Genomic DNA, 12,584 nt, shown 5'->3' with positions numbered 1-12,584 from the left:
TTTCTTAATAAAAAATAATTATTTTAGATAAATAATTATGTATACAAATTCATTTATTTAATTAAATTTAAGCTTTTTGAAATAAGCTAACAAAATATAATAATTTTTAGAATATTAGTAAATTTCACATATTCAACATAAAAAATTATTTAATCTTTGCTGCATTTCTTTTCTAACATAAAAACATTTTTAATTGTTTTCTAATTATTAATAACCCCTTTATGGATAATCTAAGTTACATATTTATTTTTGATTTAATAATCATTTTGTTTTCTTGCTTTCCAGAAAATTTTACCCACGATAAAAATTTAAAAGATGTTTTAATTTGTCTAAGATATTCTAATTTAAATTTCGAAAAATACACTTTACACTTTTTAACAATTTACGGAATACTTCCTATTGTATTGATCTGTACGATATTAATATCCTTTAAAATGTATACGCATGATTTTGTTAAGCCTATACAAAGATCTTATTTGTTAACTGTATTTTTATATATTTCTAGTTTAATTATTAATCTTTGTGTGACTGATTTTATTTTGAATATGCATGTAGCACTAACTTCTTTAGATTTAGATATCGATTCAGGTTATTTTTATATTTTCAAAATATTTAACAGATTAATATCTTTAACAATCAATGTTATTATTTTTATTTTAACTTTTCTATGTGCAGAAATTATTATAGCTTTCCGCCTTAATTCGATACCTCTTAGAAATTATTACATTCTAAAAAGGAATAATTACTGCCTCTTTTCTGTAATATTCTTTGTGGTTTTTTACACGTGTATTTTCATAAAATTTATAATCCCAATGTATGGATATTTAAAAAGTATGACTCTTATTTTAATTATTCTAAATACATCTATCTTTTCTGTGGCTATAACAAATATGATATTTTTTTATGTTTATCTCGATCATGTAAATTCATATATCCTACAACACTCAAGAATTTATAGAAATTTTGTGGAATAAAAACAAAACTTACATAAAACAACACTGAAACATCTTACTGAAATAAAAATATAAGTTTTATGATCTTAATTGAAATGATGTGTGACCTATGCGATTTTACCCTTTTATTACAGTCTACACCCAGTCTTATTATTTCATTATTTGGTCTTCTAGTTACAGGAAAATTGCTTGAAAATGTTGTTGAAACTACAGGCATGCAAAAATTTCCCATTTTATTGCAGTCAAATTGTATTTTAAATTTTAAAGGGAATGTTGAACTTTTGTATGCACTGTATTTATCTTCATTAAGACAAAATGATTGTGTTACTTATGAAAAATATCTTAGATATGTATTTGATAATGGAAACCTTGTGCTTTTACAATCAATTACAATTGGCATTACAATAGGAATAATAGGTATTGCTAGATCAATACTAGTAGGAATATTTGAGTTAAAATTATTAACTACTATTTTAACAACTTCTTTAGTAACTTGTACAATAACTACATTAATATTTATTCTATTGTTGTATCTAACAATCGAATTTTCTAAATGGATGTCTATTAGTCCAGATAATGTAATTTTACCTACTTTAGGATCTTTATCAGATTTTCTTAGTATTAGATTTTTAATCCTTTTTACAGATTATTTTAAACATTTTTCTATTTATATTTTGTCTCTAACTATTCTTAGCTGTTTATGCATTATTCCGTTTTGTATTTTTTTTGTATGTGCTAGCAAAAAAAGGATGCCAATACAATCTGTAAGTATTTTGGCCTTTACATACATTTTAAGTACATTTGGTGGATATATTCTTGATAAAATGTCTATAAAATACACATTTGTTGCCTCTTCTTTCCCAGTATATTCAGGTTTAGCTGTCTCTATATCATTTATTTATCTTCATAAGATATTTACATCAGTAAGTAACCGTACAGAACATAACTCGAAATTGTCTTATTTAACTTTGATAATAACATCATTTTTAATGATTGTATTCTACATTTTGTTATCATCAATTTTTGACTTAAAAAGATCTTTAATGTTTTATGCACTTTTTATTTTATTTTTTATTTTTCAAGTGATGTTGTTGCTAAAATTAATAGAAATGTTAGCTAAATTTTTACAGTGTTATGATGGAGACATTGGTATTATATCATTGCCAATAGTGACTGCAGTTGGAGATGTAACAAGTACAACACTTCTAATGTTATTAGCTAATATTAAAGATAATTGACTTTCAGGTAGTACAGTACATTACTTATTAATAAAATAAATAGATTACAGATATTTTAAAAATTTAATTTATAACTTACAAAATAAATAAACTTAACTTTAAAAAAAGTTTGTTTTATAAATTGAATCTTCATCATCTGAATCAAAAAGAAAGTTTTTGTTATTAGATAATTCTATATTTGTATTTTCAAGTCTACCATCAATATTTGGTGTATCTGCCATTAGCCGTGCAACCTGATTTTTATCATAATTTATTCTAAGTTCATTATTTATAGGTGATCCGTGTTCAGTGATATTTAGTGGTAGTAACATGTCTTTATTACTGTCATTTGTCCTAAATATTCTGGTAAGTAATTGCACCAAACCATTAATTGTACAATCCTGTTGATCTACACGATCCTTCAAAGATTTAATTTCGCCTTCAAGTTTAAAATTTTGATTATTTAAATATTGTAAAAGATCTTGTAATTGATTAGGCGTTCTATTAGTATTTTTTTGTAGTAATGTGGTTTTGGTTTCTACAGTTCTTTGTATGCACGGTAGTAAGTTATCACCATCTCTTTTAAAATTTTTATGATAATATTCTTCTTCGTATGCGTTTAAAGATTTTGATTTAGAAAAGCCATAAACATACAAAAGTCGAACAAAGGCACTGTATTCTGTTGTTTTACTTAAATATTTAAGACCATTAAGCATAAATGCAGTCTTATCTGTGATATAAAATCTAAGACCGTCTGTAGTCCATTGAATTTCAGAAAATGAATTATCATTGACAATTTTATATAAACGTCTAATAAATTTATTTATCTTAGGTGTTTTGTCAGATTTCATGGTTTATGGGCCTACAAATTTTAATAAAAAAATGACATGTTGCAGAAATCATTTATAAAACGCATCAAAATAAAACAAAAAGCCATTTAAGGTTAAAACATATTATAATAGTCATAAAAAATGTATATAAGAAGATTAACATATTTAATCGCAGTATTAGAAATTATCAATAAAAAGAATTTAATTCACAAATTAATATTGGAAAGTTTTTTAAAAAATTAATGTTATAAAACGATTCTTTGGTCAGAGGGGAGGTTGATATTCATCTTATACATATTCTAATGCATTCTAAGAATTTAATTCACAACTCATTATTGAAAAGATTTTTAAAACATGTTTAATAAAAAAACAATAGCATTTTTATTTTAAAAAGTTTTTTTTCTTTTTGCATAAAATAAATTACCAATTTCAGCTTTCTTGAAAAAATATTAAAATATTTTTATAAAGTAGGGCTATGGTAAACACGGTAGAAAACACACTAAGCATTTGTATCAAAAAGCAAAAAGAAGAATCTAAAGAAATTTTGTTACTTCCATCAAAAAAGAGAAAATGTGATGATAATATTCTTAATAGCTCAAAATCTACAAAACATTCTGATACAATGAAAAATAAATGCAGTAAATGTAATAGAAAACTAAATTTGGTTGGCTGCTATAAATGCCGATGTGGAAATAATTACTGTAATAGGCATAGATTTTATGATCAACATGGATGTACTTTTGATTTTAAAAGCTTGGCAATGGAAAAACTTATAATTAACAATCCTAAATTGCAAAATAATCGTATAGGAGATCAATAATTAAAGAATTTATGTATCAAATTTTTTCTAGTATTTTGTTTTAATTTAGATGTAAATTTAATTTGAAAATCATATTTTTGAAGTGACATTTTAATATTTAATTTGTTTAATGATTTGCTAAAAATGTGATTTATTAAAGATTAACATTTAAAAATATTTGTTATTTTAATTTTGTCATTTTCTAAGGCGGTGTAGCAAAGTGGTTAATGCGCCAGATTGCTAATCTGGTTCCTTCTGGTTCGCGAGTTCGAATCTCGTCGCCGTCGTTTTTTTTGTTTTTTTTTTGTATCCTTAAATGGTAGGCGGTTTCGCATGGGAAAAAGAATATAAAAGAACTTGGTTAGATGATGAAAGAAGTGATACTATAAAAGAGTTTAAATTGAATAAATTTGTTTATAATGATAGGAAAAAAGGAGTTTTGCGACATTTACATATTTTAATTGACATTTCTAGTTCTATAGATAAAAACGATTATTTACCTTCGATAAGAAAAAATGTTATTAGATCTTTAGAGAAATTTATACCAACTTTTTTTCTTGAGAATCCCATTTCTGGATTATCTTTTTCAACGGTCAATGAAAAAACGGTAAAATCTACAAATAGCGTAGAAATTGCAGATCTTTTAAATCAGAAGGGAGAAGGAAATTTTTCACTACTTAATGGATTGTATGATGCCATTGACCAAATAAAATCTTATACATTTTGTAGAGAAATTTTAGTTATTGTGTCAAGTTTGGTTCTAAAAGATCCCGATTCTTACACTGATGTTATTGATTTACTGCGTAAACATAACATTAAAGTTAATATTATTAGTTTATGTGGAGAACTAATGATTTATAAAAATATTGTTGAATCAACAGGTGGTAAATTTTTTGTTCCGCTAAATATTGACCACTTTAATTACATTCTTAGGTGTATGACCGTACCAGGAGAACTTAATAGTAGTACTATTAACTTGATTAAGCTTGGCTTCCCTAAAGTGATTTATGAGGAAGGCGTATGTGCCTGTCATTTACAACTGCAAAGTGTGGGTTATGAATGTCCATTGTGTAAAACCTTTATTTGTTCTTTACCCATGGGGTGCCCCATTTGCGAATTGCAACTTGTCAGCTCTTTAAATATTGCAAAAGCTTTTCAACATATGTATCCATTAGCACCTTTTACGAAGTGTTGTAATGGCGTATGTTTTGTATGTAACAGCCCTGGAAATTTTTCTTGCGAAAAATGTAATTCCGTTTACTGCGATAGTTGTGATTTATTTGTACACAACAATCTTAACTTTTGTTTGGGATGTAAAAATTAAATAAGTAATTCTATATAGATCTAAATTAATTTATTTCAATTAAATTTATAGATTAAATAAATTATTACATTTTAAGTTACTTGTATTAAAATTTCAAGCGAAAAAAAGCATAAATATAGTATTGATATTTAAAAATCTTACTAAGCTAAAATTTGTAAACTATTTTTTATATTTTACGCTTTATTTTTTTAATAATTAGCATATCATAAATTCTGCAAATGACTAAAAATGATTCATTTTAATTCATAAAAAAGATAGCAGCTGTTGTTCTAAAAAAACTAATTATTGTAAAACGTCGAAATTTAATAAGTATTTTGATCACAACTGTTGAATCAAAAAGCAAAAGCCACAATTAAAATTATCACATTTAAGTTAGCATTTAAAACTTTAATTTGTTAACTTAAATAAGCTAATTAAAAAATAAATCATTTTTATGTTCACAACTATTCGCATATTTATTCTTAAAAATATTTAAAGTATTATTATGACGGAATTTACTTTAAAATTAGCAAATAACTACTTTTAAAAATATTTAAAATTTTTGTTAAAATCAAACTAAAATTTTACTATTATGTGACCAGCTTAAGATATCCTATTTTAAACGATACTTTTAACCCTCTATATGTTTTTTTTAAGATGTGTTTTATGTAAAAACTTTCCATAGAGAAGTTTAATTTATTACAAAATATACCAAGACTTTTTTTTGCAGTGTTTACATTGCATATTAATAGAGGTATGCATTGATTTTTGTTATGATATTTTTGACAAGCAAGCCGTTTTATGCCAGTTTTTTTACATTATTCTACTATGCTTTAAGTCAATCTTATAGTTAAGCTATAAAATGGTAAATTTATGGATTAACATATAAGTTCAAACAATTTTAATGTTTCCAGCCAAATATATGCTATTTAGCCAATTTTTTCTAAATTTTTGCTAAATGTAAATGTTAATATCTGTGTGTTGTGTCACAAAAAAAAATTTATTATTAGCATGTCAAACTAATGTTTATAGTTTTAAATCAAAATTAAATTCTTAAAATATATTTTTATTATTGTTTAAACTTAATCTTGATATATTTGTCTAAAGCTTTTTTATTTAAATAATGTTATATTTTATTATTTCACACGTTCCCAATTTTATTGCACACCAATATATAAGATATCACATAAATAAACTGCATTGTCTATAGATGTTTTTTTCGCTAAATGTTCATGGTTTTCTGTGTATTAAATTTTGTTTTAAAACATTTTCTAAAATATGTCATTTTTTCGTTATAAAAAGAGGTTCATCTTTTCAGTCAAACAACAAATCAATATGCAAGTTTTGATGTCCAATTAGTTATATACATTGTTATTTGTTGTCTTGTATCTATGCAGGTGCAAATTAAAATTTTAGATTGAATAAATTTTTGTAGAAAATTGGTTTTTTTCACAGCCTTTATGCCATTTTTATATTTAAAATATTTAGACTATTTTTAAGTAGTACTGTCAAATTGTTAAATATTTCAAAAGCTACAAATAAAAACACTTTTTTCAAATACCTTATTTACTTATATACGGTTGTTATATTAGATTTGTGAATGTGATTGTCGTACATAATTCACTTACAATCGATATCGGCTATGTTTAAATAATTATAATTTTTAACCTTAATAATTTTATGGTTGAAAATAAAGAAATAAACAATATAAACATTATTAATATTTTTTAATAAATAAAATAAAGAAGAAAATTTTAGTGACAGATGTAAATTTAAATAATTAAATTTTTTATTTAAATATAACATTTTCATACTCTTGTATTTTACACAAAAAGGCAACTGACCTTCTCTTGGCTAGGACTCCCTTTCCTGTGGTTCCTTGACTGTATTCTAGAATTTTTTCTCAAGGATCTAAATGCAACGTCTGATTAAAGCACCAGGTTCTTAAGAGTCATTTTTAACACTTGGGGGCTGCACATATGCTTCAATTTAGCGGTATAGACGGATATCTTTTCTATAGATTTCATGATACTTTGCTATTACAACTTCCCAGGTAATCAAGGGAAATAAAATTCATGTCTTATATTCGTCCATAGATTTACATTTTTTAGCCGGCAAATCGTACTTATGTTTCTTCTCAACTTCAACGGTTCTCAGATTTCTGAAGGAGGTTATTCCTATTTTGATGATGAAAATTTTCTTTTACTTTATCGATTATAAATATATTTGATTTTAGTAGTTCTTTGTATTTTTTTATTTACATAAATTTCGATTAAATTTAACAATATTTATTTTTTTAAATGGTTTTAATTTTTAAAGTTTTTTTTAAGACTTATACAATTAAATACATTTAAAAACTTTATTTTGTGTTCTAATACTTATATACAAAAAAAATATTAATTTTTACCAAAAATGGCAAATAACACTTTTTATTAAAAAGTATAAATTGATTATAAAAATTATACCCATGAAATTTATACTATTGTTAGTTAGTCTTTTATTTTGTGAAGATTTAGAAGATTTATTAAGAAAAAGACTTTATAAAAAACATTTTAATCCAATAAGTACTTATTTTAAAAAAAAAATCATTGCTTTGTCTATATGATTTCTTTCAATGATAATAAGAATTTTGAATGCGAAACATTTAAGTTAGAAAATAGTGGCAAGAGCATTGATAGTGAGCAAGATATATCATTGGAATAAGTGTATAATATGTTAAAAAATTTAGAAACCGAGATAATAAAAAATTTTGACTCAGAAGAATTTAAAGGAAGAAGAATTCTTGTCTTACATTTCGAAGCGCCCAATTTACATAATAAAAAAGTACAAAATCAACATCAAAAAATATTAAACGATATTAAAAGTAATTATCCAATTTATAATATAATTACAGATTTATTGTATTTTTCGAGATGCTATTGGAATTTTTTGGCATTAAATGAAAATTATCAGCCAGTATTTCAAATTCCAAGTGTTAAAAAAGATAAATTTTTTACAATAAAAATATCAGGAAAAGATCTAAATCTCGTAAGCCATTTTAAAAGTAATATATTGCGAGTGATTAAATATAAAATCGAATAAGAAGAGTTTAATAAGTATTTTGATAATTTTGATTTTATTAAATTTGGATGTTTTAATAAAGTCAATGATATTGAATTAATTGATCAATCAAAAAGATTTTGTGAACTAAATAAACATAAAAATCATACTTTAATTAAGTGCTTAAACTGTGGTCGGACAATAATATCTGCTAGGTGGAACAGTGAAATGAAATTAAATCAAAAATCAAAAGATATTTGTACCAAGCCTGAAAACTTTATTGACAAATTTTTTTTTATTACCTCGGCAAAAGCATGCGCAATTATGATTTTGTATAATGCACTTTCTAAGGATACTATAAAAGATATTATTGATATGATTACTAGCGATAAATCTAGTTTCTATTATAAAGCATTAGTTTTTTGGTTAAAATATAATACATCAAGGTTACCTATAGAAATTAATAATCATGCTAACAATACATATTTAAACTATAAATCATTAGTTTTTGAAAAAAAATTATCCCGCGTGGAAGCAAAAAGGGTCAAAATATTTTTTAATGTTTTAGCAAAATGTGAGTTTATAACCGTTAGTAACATGAACGAATTGTTTTATACATTTATTATTTGCAAAGCTTATGCGGAAAATTATCATCCTAGATCATTAATTTGTAATTCCAATCTGCATACAATGAAAATGTTTGGTTTGGCATTTTTGGGTTTTAATCAAGCACCCTTAGATATATTAAAAATATTTTGTACTGTATTTAAAGAATATAAAAAATTTATGGATGCTATTGATCTAAACAAACCAAATTCAGTTTATGGTATTATAACAAGGGAAACAAATAAAATGATAAGGTAGAAACGTTAAATTTTTTTAAATAGAAAAAGAATTTTGCTAATAACATTTAATTTACAAATTAAAAAAATTGATAAGTACTAATTCACGTGTTTTGTTTCATGAACAAGATATCACGTAATTATATTCTTTATTAATAATTTTTAAAAGGTTGATTATGTTCATAGTAAATTTCTTTATCTAAAAAACATTTTTTACGCTTTTAAAAATGCATAAAAAATAGTATTTCTTGTGTTCTTTTAAATAATTGCATCCAGTTTAATTCACAGGTTGTCACTTTTATCTATTCAAAAAAAGCCACATATAGTTGATCATAATAGAAAATCCAATCAGGAATTTTTTTTTTTAGCTTTATGAAAAAAATGTCCCTGACCTTTAATTTATTGTCATAGCAAACGACAATTTAACAAAAAGCCGCTTTCTTCTTAATATAAATGCCAATAAAGTCAATTTTGATATCATACTAGTTCTTTGATTTACCAACTTCTTTACACTTCCTTTAACAATTTTTTAAATTATTCAATCTTCTTTTAGAGCTTTAATTTACAGCCTAGCTTCATTAAAACGCCCCATTTTTGAATTAATGTTCCTAAGTAACATTACTATTCTATCTACCTTCAATACAAACTTATGAGAAGGCATACCAGAAGGGTGTGTGTATTAATAAATTCGAGAAAAAGTTATATGCTCATAAACATCTTTAAACTCTATTCAATCTGCAATTTTCAGGTTTAAAATGTTCTTTTAATATTATTAAGTATCCTTGTATTAGTATTATTGATTACTTCATTGGTGGTTGTTAAACCAATTCATTAAAATTGGGTTATATAATCTTTTTCGTTACCCTTTTTTTATTTATTTGTTTATTGATTAATTCTTATTAAAGAAACGTCAGTTCATCAGATTTATATTAAACACATCACAACTTTTTTCAGATTATATTATACATCACGGTTTTGCTTATCTCTCCTTTACCATAAATTATTTCATAAAAATGTTCTATTTCAATTTACCTCTCAGTAATCTCAATTTCATTGCTTTTATTAATTCTGTCTTCAGTACTTATTCTTAGAAGCTAATTAGTAAAACCTGGATGATTTTTGGATCTCATATTATCTGAAAGATCTAAAACTTTGATATTTTTTCATAGCTCGAAATTAATTATTGAATTTTATATTATATCAACTGGAGAACCTTAAGAGCAATACTTGCTGTCTGTTTAAAATTTTCACCCAAAAGTAAGTCTTTCCTCCAAAGATTTTTGTACTATTGCATAATTTTCTGTATTTATTTAACTGCATTTAAATCTTGTTACGATAACATGGATGCTTCATCAATTAATAATAAAGATGCTTTCACATTTCTTTTGCCTGGAAATACTTGTCTCAGTCAATGAAACAGTAATTTCATTGTACAATGTATCGTTCTTCCATTTCTTAGCGGATCAGCACCAATTCCAGTTGTTACCATCTAAATAAACATTTGTTTTTTTATTTATGTATTCTTGTAATATATTGTACAAATAGATCTTTCCAGATTTAGCAGGACCATATAAAAATAATAAATTGCCATCTTTATTTATATTATGATAATAATATCAAAAACTATCTTTTGGTTAAAATTCAAAAATGAACTAATTTATCAACATTACAACATTTTATGCTTCCCATTTATACTATTAACATTATGTCATAGATCCTGAAAGACCAAAAAAAATCATTGTTATCTCATGAAAATTAACTTAGTTTTTTATTATACAAATATTCTATCCATGGCATTTATTATTTCTAAAAAGTCATTTGCCATATTATTATAATAATAAAAGAAAAATTTGCTGACTTTAATTCGGCTATTAAAAGCACAGATGTATCCGAAGGTGTTTTTACCTTAACCGTACTTTCTGCTTCAACGACTCTATTCCACTCGCTGTCATTAGAAAGCAAACCTCTTGCTTAGACAGTATTAGAACAAGAAGAATAATTAACTCTTTTAAATCTTAAAAAGATGCAGCTTCTTTAACATTTAATTATAACACTTACAAACTTAATTTTCCTTTTTAGCGATAAAACTGTTATAGTTTAATGATTATCTTAGAATAATTATTATTTCGCTATAACCACTGACCTTCTTTATTTATATAGCAAAGTGATATTTCTAAAAAAAAAATTGCTTTAAAATTAATTTCAACTAATTTAAAAAACTTTAAAGGATAATTTTCTCAAATCCAAATTTTTTAAAATATCTATCTTTTCTTTTGCTAAAAAATAATCATCTATTCTTGTGGTAGATGTACTGAAAGCCTATAAATTTTTTATGATTTTTCATACATTTTATATTTAAAAAATCACCAGTAAATTTCTAGCGTAGCAACCCATCCTAAATTATAATTTTATATACTTCATTTTTGTCTGTAAATTATATTTCTGCACAATTGTAACTTTTATAAATATATTATAATATATACTTTACTGATTTAATGGAAGTACAAACCCCGGCATTTATATGACAATTTACCTCTTTAAAAAATACTTGTTGTATGAAACAACATAACTATTATCTACCAAGAATCCAAGTACATCATATTTAACCCTGCTACTCTTTTTGTATTGAAGACAACCATCCTGGTGTAACCTTTAGTGAGGTGGCCAAAACAAAAATATTGTTTCGATATGGAACTAATAAAAAAAATCCTTTTTATTTAATTAGTTTTACTATCTTTGTAGACCCTACATTAGTGTTCTTGCTTTTATGAATATTCATACTTCTTCTTTCATAAAATTTTATCAATATATATAAAAAGTTTGAATCTAAATATTTATTTTTTTTTTAACCCTTCTTTTTAAAAAATTTGTAAAATTCTTTGTATTTTCTATTTAAAAGCATGCAAATACAACCTTAAGATTTGTATATAATTGTTACTAAAAGGATATTATGGGGTTTTGTGTATTTTTCATAAGATTTTTAATTTTTTTGTAATGGCAAATTTTACTTTACAATGTAAGACATTTTGTACTTTAAACAATGCGCACAAGTCTAAAGACATGTTACACAATGAAAAATAAGAATATTATTTATATAAAATCCTGTTTTAAACGGGCTAGCGTTAGCTAGTCATCACTCATCAATCAATATATATAAAAAGTTTAAATCGGAATATTTATTTATTTTTTAACCCTTCTTTTTTAAAAATTGTGAAATTCTGTTTTAATTTTTCATTTAAAAGCACTAAAATACCACCTAAATAGTTGTTACTAAAAGGATATTTCGAGATTTTGTGTATTTTTTATTTTTTTCAATTTTTTTGTAATTGCAAAATGGTGACTATTGCAAATTTTACAATGTCAATGTAAGACATTTTTTACTTTAAACGATGCGCCCAAGCCTAAAAACATGTACAAAATGTAAAATAAGAATATTATTTATTTATGACCCCGTTTCAAACGGAATAGCGTTAGCTAGTCATCAATATATATAAAAAGTTTGAATCTGAATATTTATTTATTTTTTAACCCTTCTTTTTTCAAATTTTGGAAAACGTTTTTTTAAATAAATAACAATCTTTCATAGTTGATTATATTATAT

At 24.3% G+C, this 12,584-nt stretch overlaps 8 protein-coding genes and 1 non-coding gene across 9 annotated transcripts; 8 read left to right on the top strand and 1 right to left on the bottom strand.

Moving 5' to 3' along the window:
* Positions 1 to 221: 221 nt before the first annotated feature.
* Positions 222 to 974, top strand: AAJ76_1400012363 (hypothetical protein; the record flags this gene model as incomplete). Its single annotated transcript, XM_024474009.1, has 1 exon — positions 222 to 974. The coding sequence occupies one exon, from the start codon at positions 222 to 224 to the stop codon at positions 972 to 974; it is 753 nt and encodes a 250-aa protein (XP_024331423.1).
* A 59-nt stretch (positions 975 to 1,033) lies between these two features.
* AAJ76_1400011551 (ribosomal protein l14e l6e l27e) lies at positions 1,034 to 2,191 on the top strand (the record flags this gene model as incomplete). The annotated part of the gene is made up of 1 exon (XM_024474008.1): positions 1,034 to 2,191. One exon carries the CDS (start codon positions 1,034 to 1,036, stop codon positions 2,189 to 2,191), a length of 1,158 nt encoding a protein of 385 aa, XP_024331422.1.
* Positions 2,192 to 2,289: 98 nt separating this feature from the next.
* AAJ76_140009564 (heat shock transcription factor) lies at positions 2,290 to 3,021 on the bottom strand (the record flags this gene model as incomplete). Its single annotated transcript, XM_024474053.1, has 1 exon — positions 2,290 to 3,021. The coding sequence occupies one exon, from the start codon at positions 3,019 to 3,021 to the stop codon at positions 2,290 to 2,292; it is 732 nt and encodes a 243-aa protein (XP_024331421.1).
* Positions 3,022 to 3,475: 454 nt separating this feature from the next.
* Positions 3,476 to 3,820, top strand: AAJ76_140009109 (an1-type zinc finger protein 6; the record flags this gene model as incomplete). Its single annotated transcript, XM_024474052.1, has 1 exon — positions 3,476 to 3,820. The coding sequence occupies one exon, from the start codon at positions 3,476 to 3,478 to the stop codon at positions 3,818 to 3,820; it is 345 nt and encodes a 114-aa protein (XP_024331420.1).
* Positions 3,821 to 4,005: 185 nt separating this feature from the next.
* AAJ76_140008579 lies at positions 4,006 to 4,086 on the top strand. Its single transcript has one exon. It is a non-coding gene; the product is annotated as a tRNA-Ser (tRNA).
* A 29-nt stretch (positions 4,087 to 4,115) lies between these two features.
* Positions 4,116 to 5,123, top strand: AAJ76_140008469 (rna polymerase ii transcription initiation nucleotide excision repair factor tfiih subunit ssl1; the record flags this gene model as incomplete). Its single annotated transcript, XM_024474051.1, has 1 exon — positions 4,116 to 5,123. The coding sequence occupies one exon, from the start codon at positions 4,116 to 4,118 to the stop codon at positions 5,121 to 5,123; it is 1,008 nt and encodes a 335-aa protein (XP_024331419.1).
* A 2,446-nt stretch (positions 5,124 to 7,569) lies between these two features.
* Positions 7,570 to 7,707, top strand: AAJ76_140005015 (hypothetical protein; the record flags this gene model as incomplete). Its single annotated transcript, XM_024474038.1, has 1 exon — positions 7,570 to 7,707. One exon carries the CDS (start codon positions 7,570 to 7,572, stop codon positions 7,705 to 7,707), a length of 138 nt encoding a protein of 45 aa, XP_024331418.1.
* Positions 7,708 to 7,814: 107 nt separating this feature from the next.
* AAJ76_140004770 (hypothetical protein) lies at positions 7,815 to 8,183 on the top strand (the record flags this gene model as incomplete). Its single annotated transcript, XM_024474035.1, has 1 exon — positions 7,815 to 8,183. The coding sequence occupies one exon, from the start codon at positions 7,815 to 7,817 to the stop codon at positions 8,181 to 8,183; it is 369 nt and encodes a 122-aa protein (XP_024331417.1).
* A 186-nt stretch (positions 8,184 to 8,369) lies between these two features.
* On the top strand, positions 8,370 to 9,005 carry AAJ76_140004215 (hypothetical protein; the record flags this gene model as incomplete). The annotated part of the gene is made up of 1 exon (XM_024474030.1): positions 8,370 to 9,005. One exon carries the CDS (start codon positions 8,370 to 8,372, stop codon positions 9,003 to 9,005), a length of 636 nt encoding a protein of 211 aa, XP_024331416.1.
* Positions 9,006 to 12,584: the final 3,579 nt, after the last annotated feature.

This window comes from Vairimorpha ceranae, assembly GCF_000988165.1.
Source record: "Vairimorpha ceranae strain PA08 1199 chromosome Unknown NODE_14, whole genome shotgun sequence".
Classification (NCBI taxonomy): Eukaryota; Fungi; Microsporidia; family Nosematidae; genus Vairimorpha; species Vairimorpha ceranae.
This window is presented reverse-complemented; position numbering and strand designations above follow the sequence as displayed.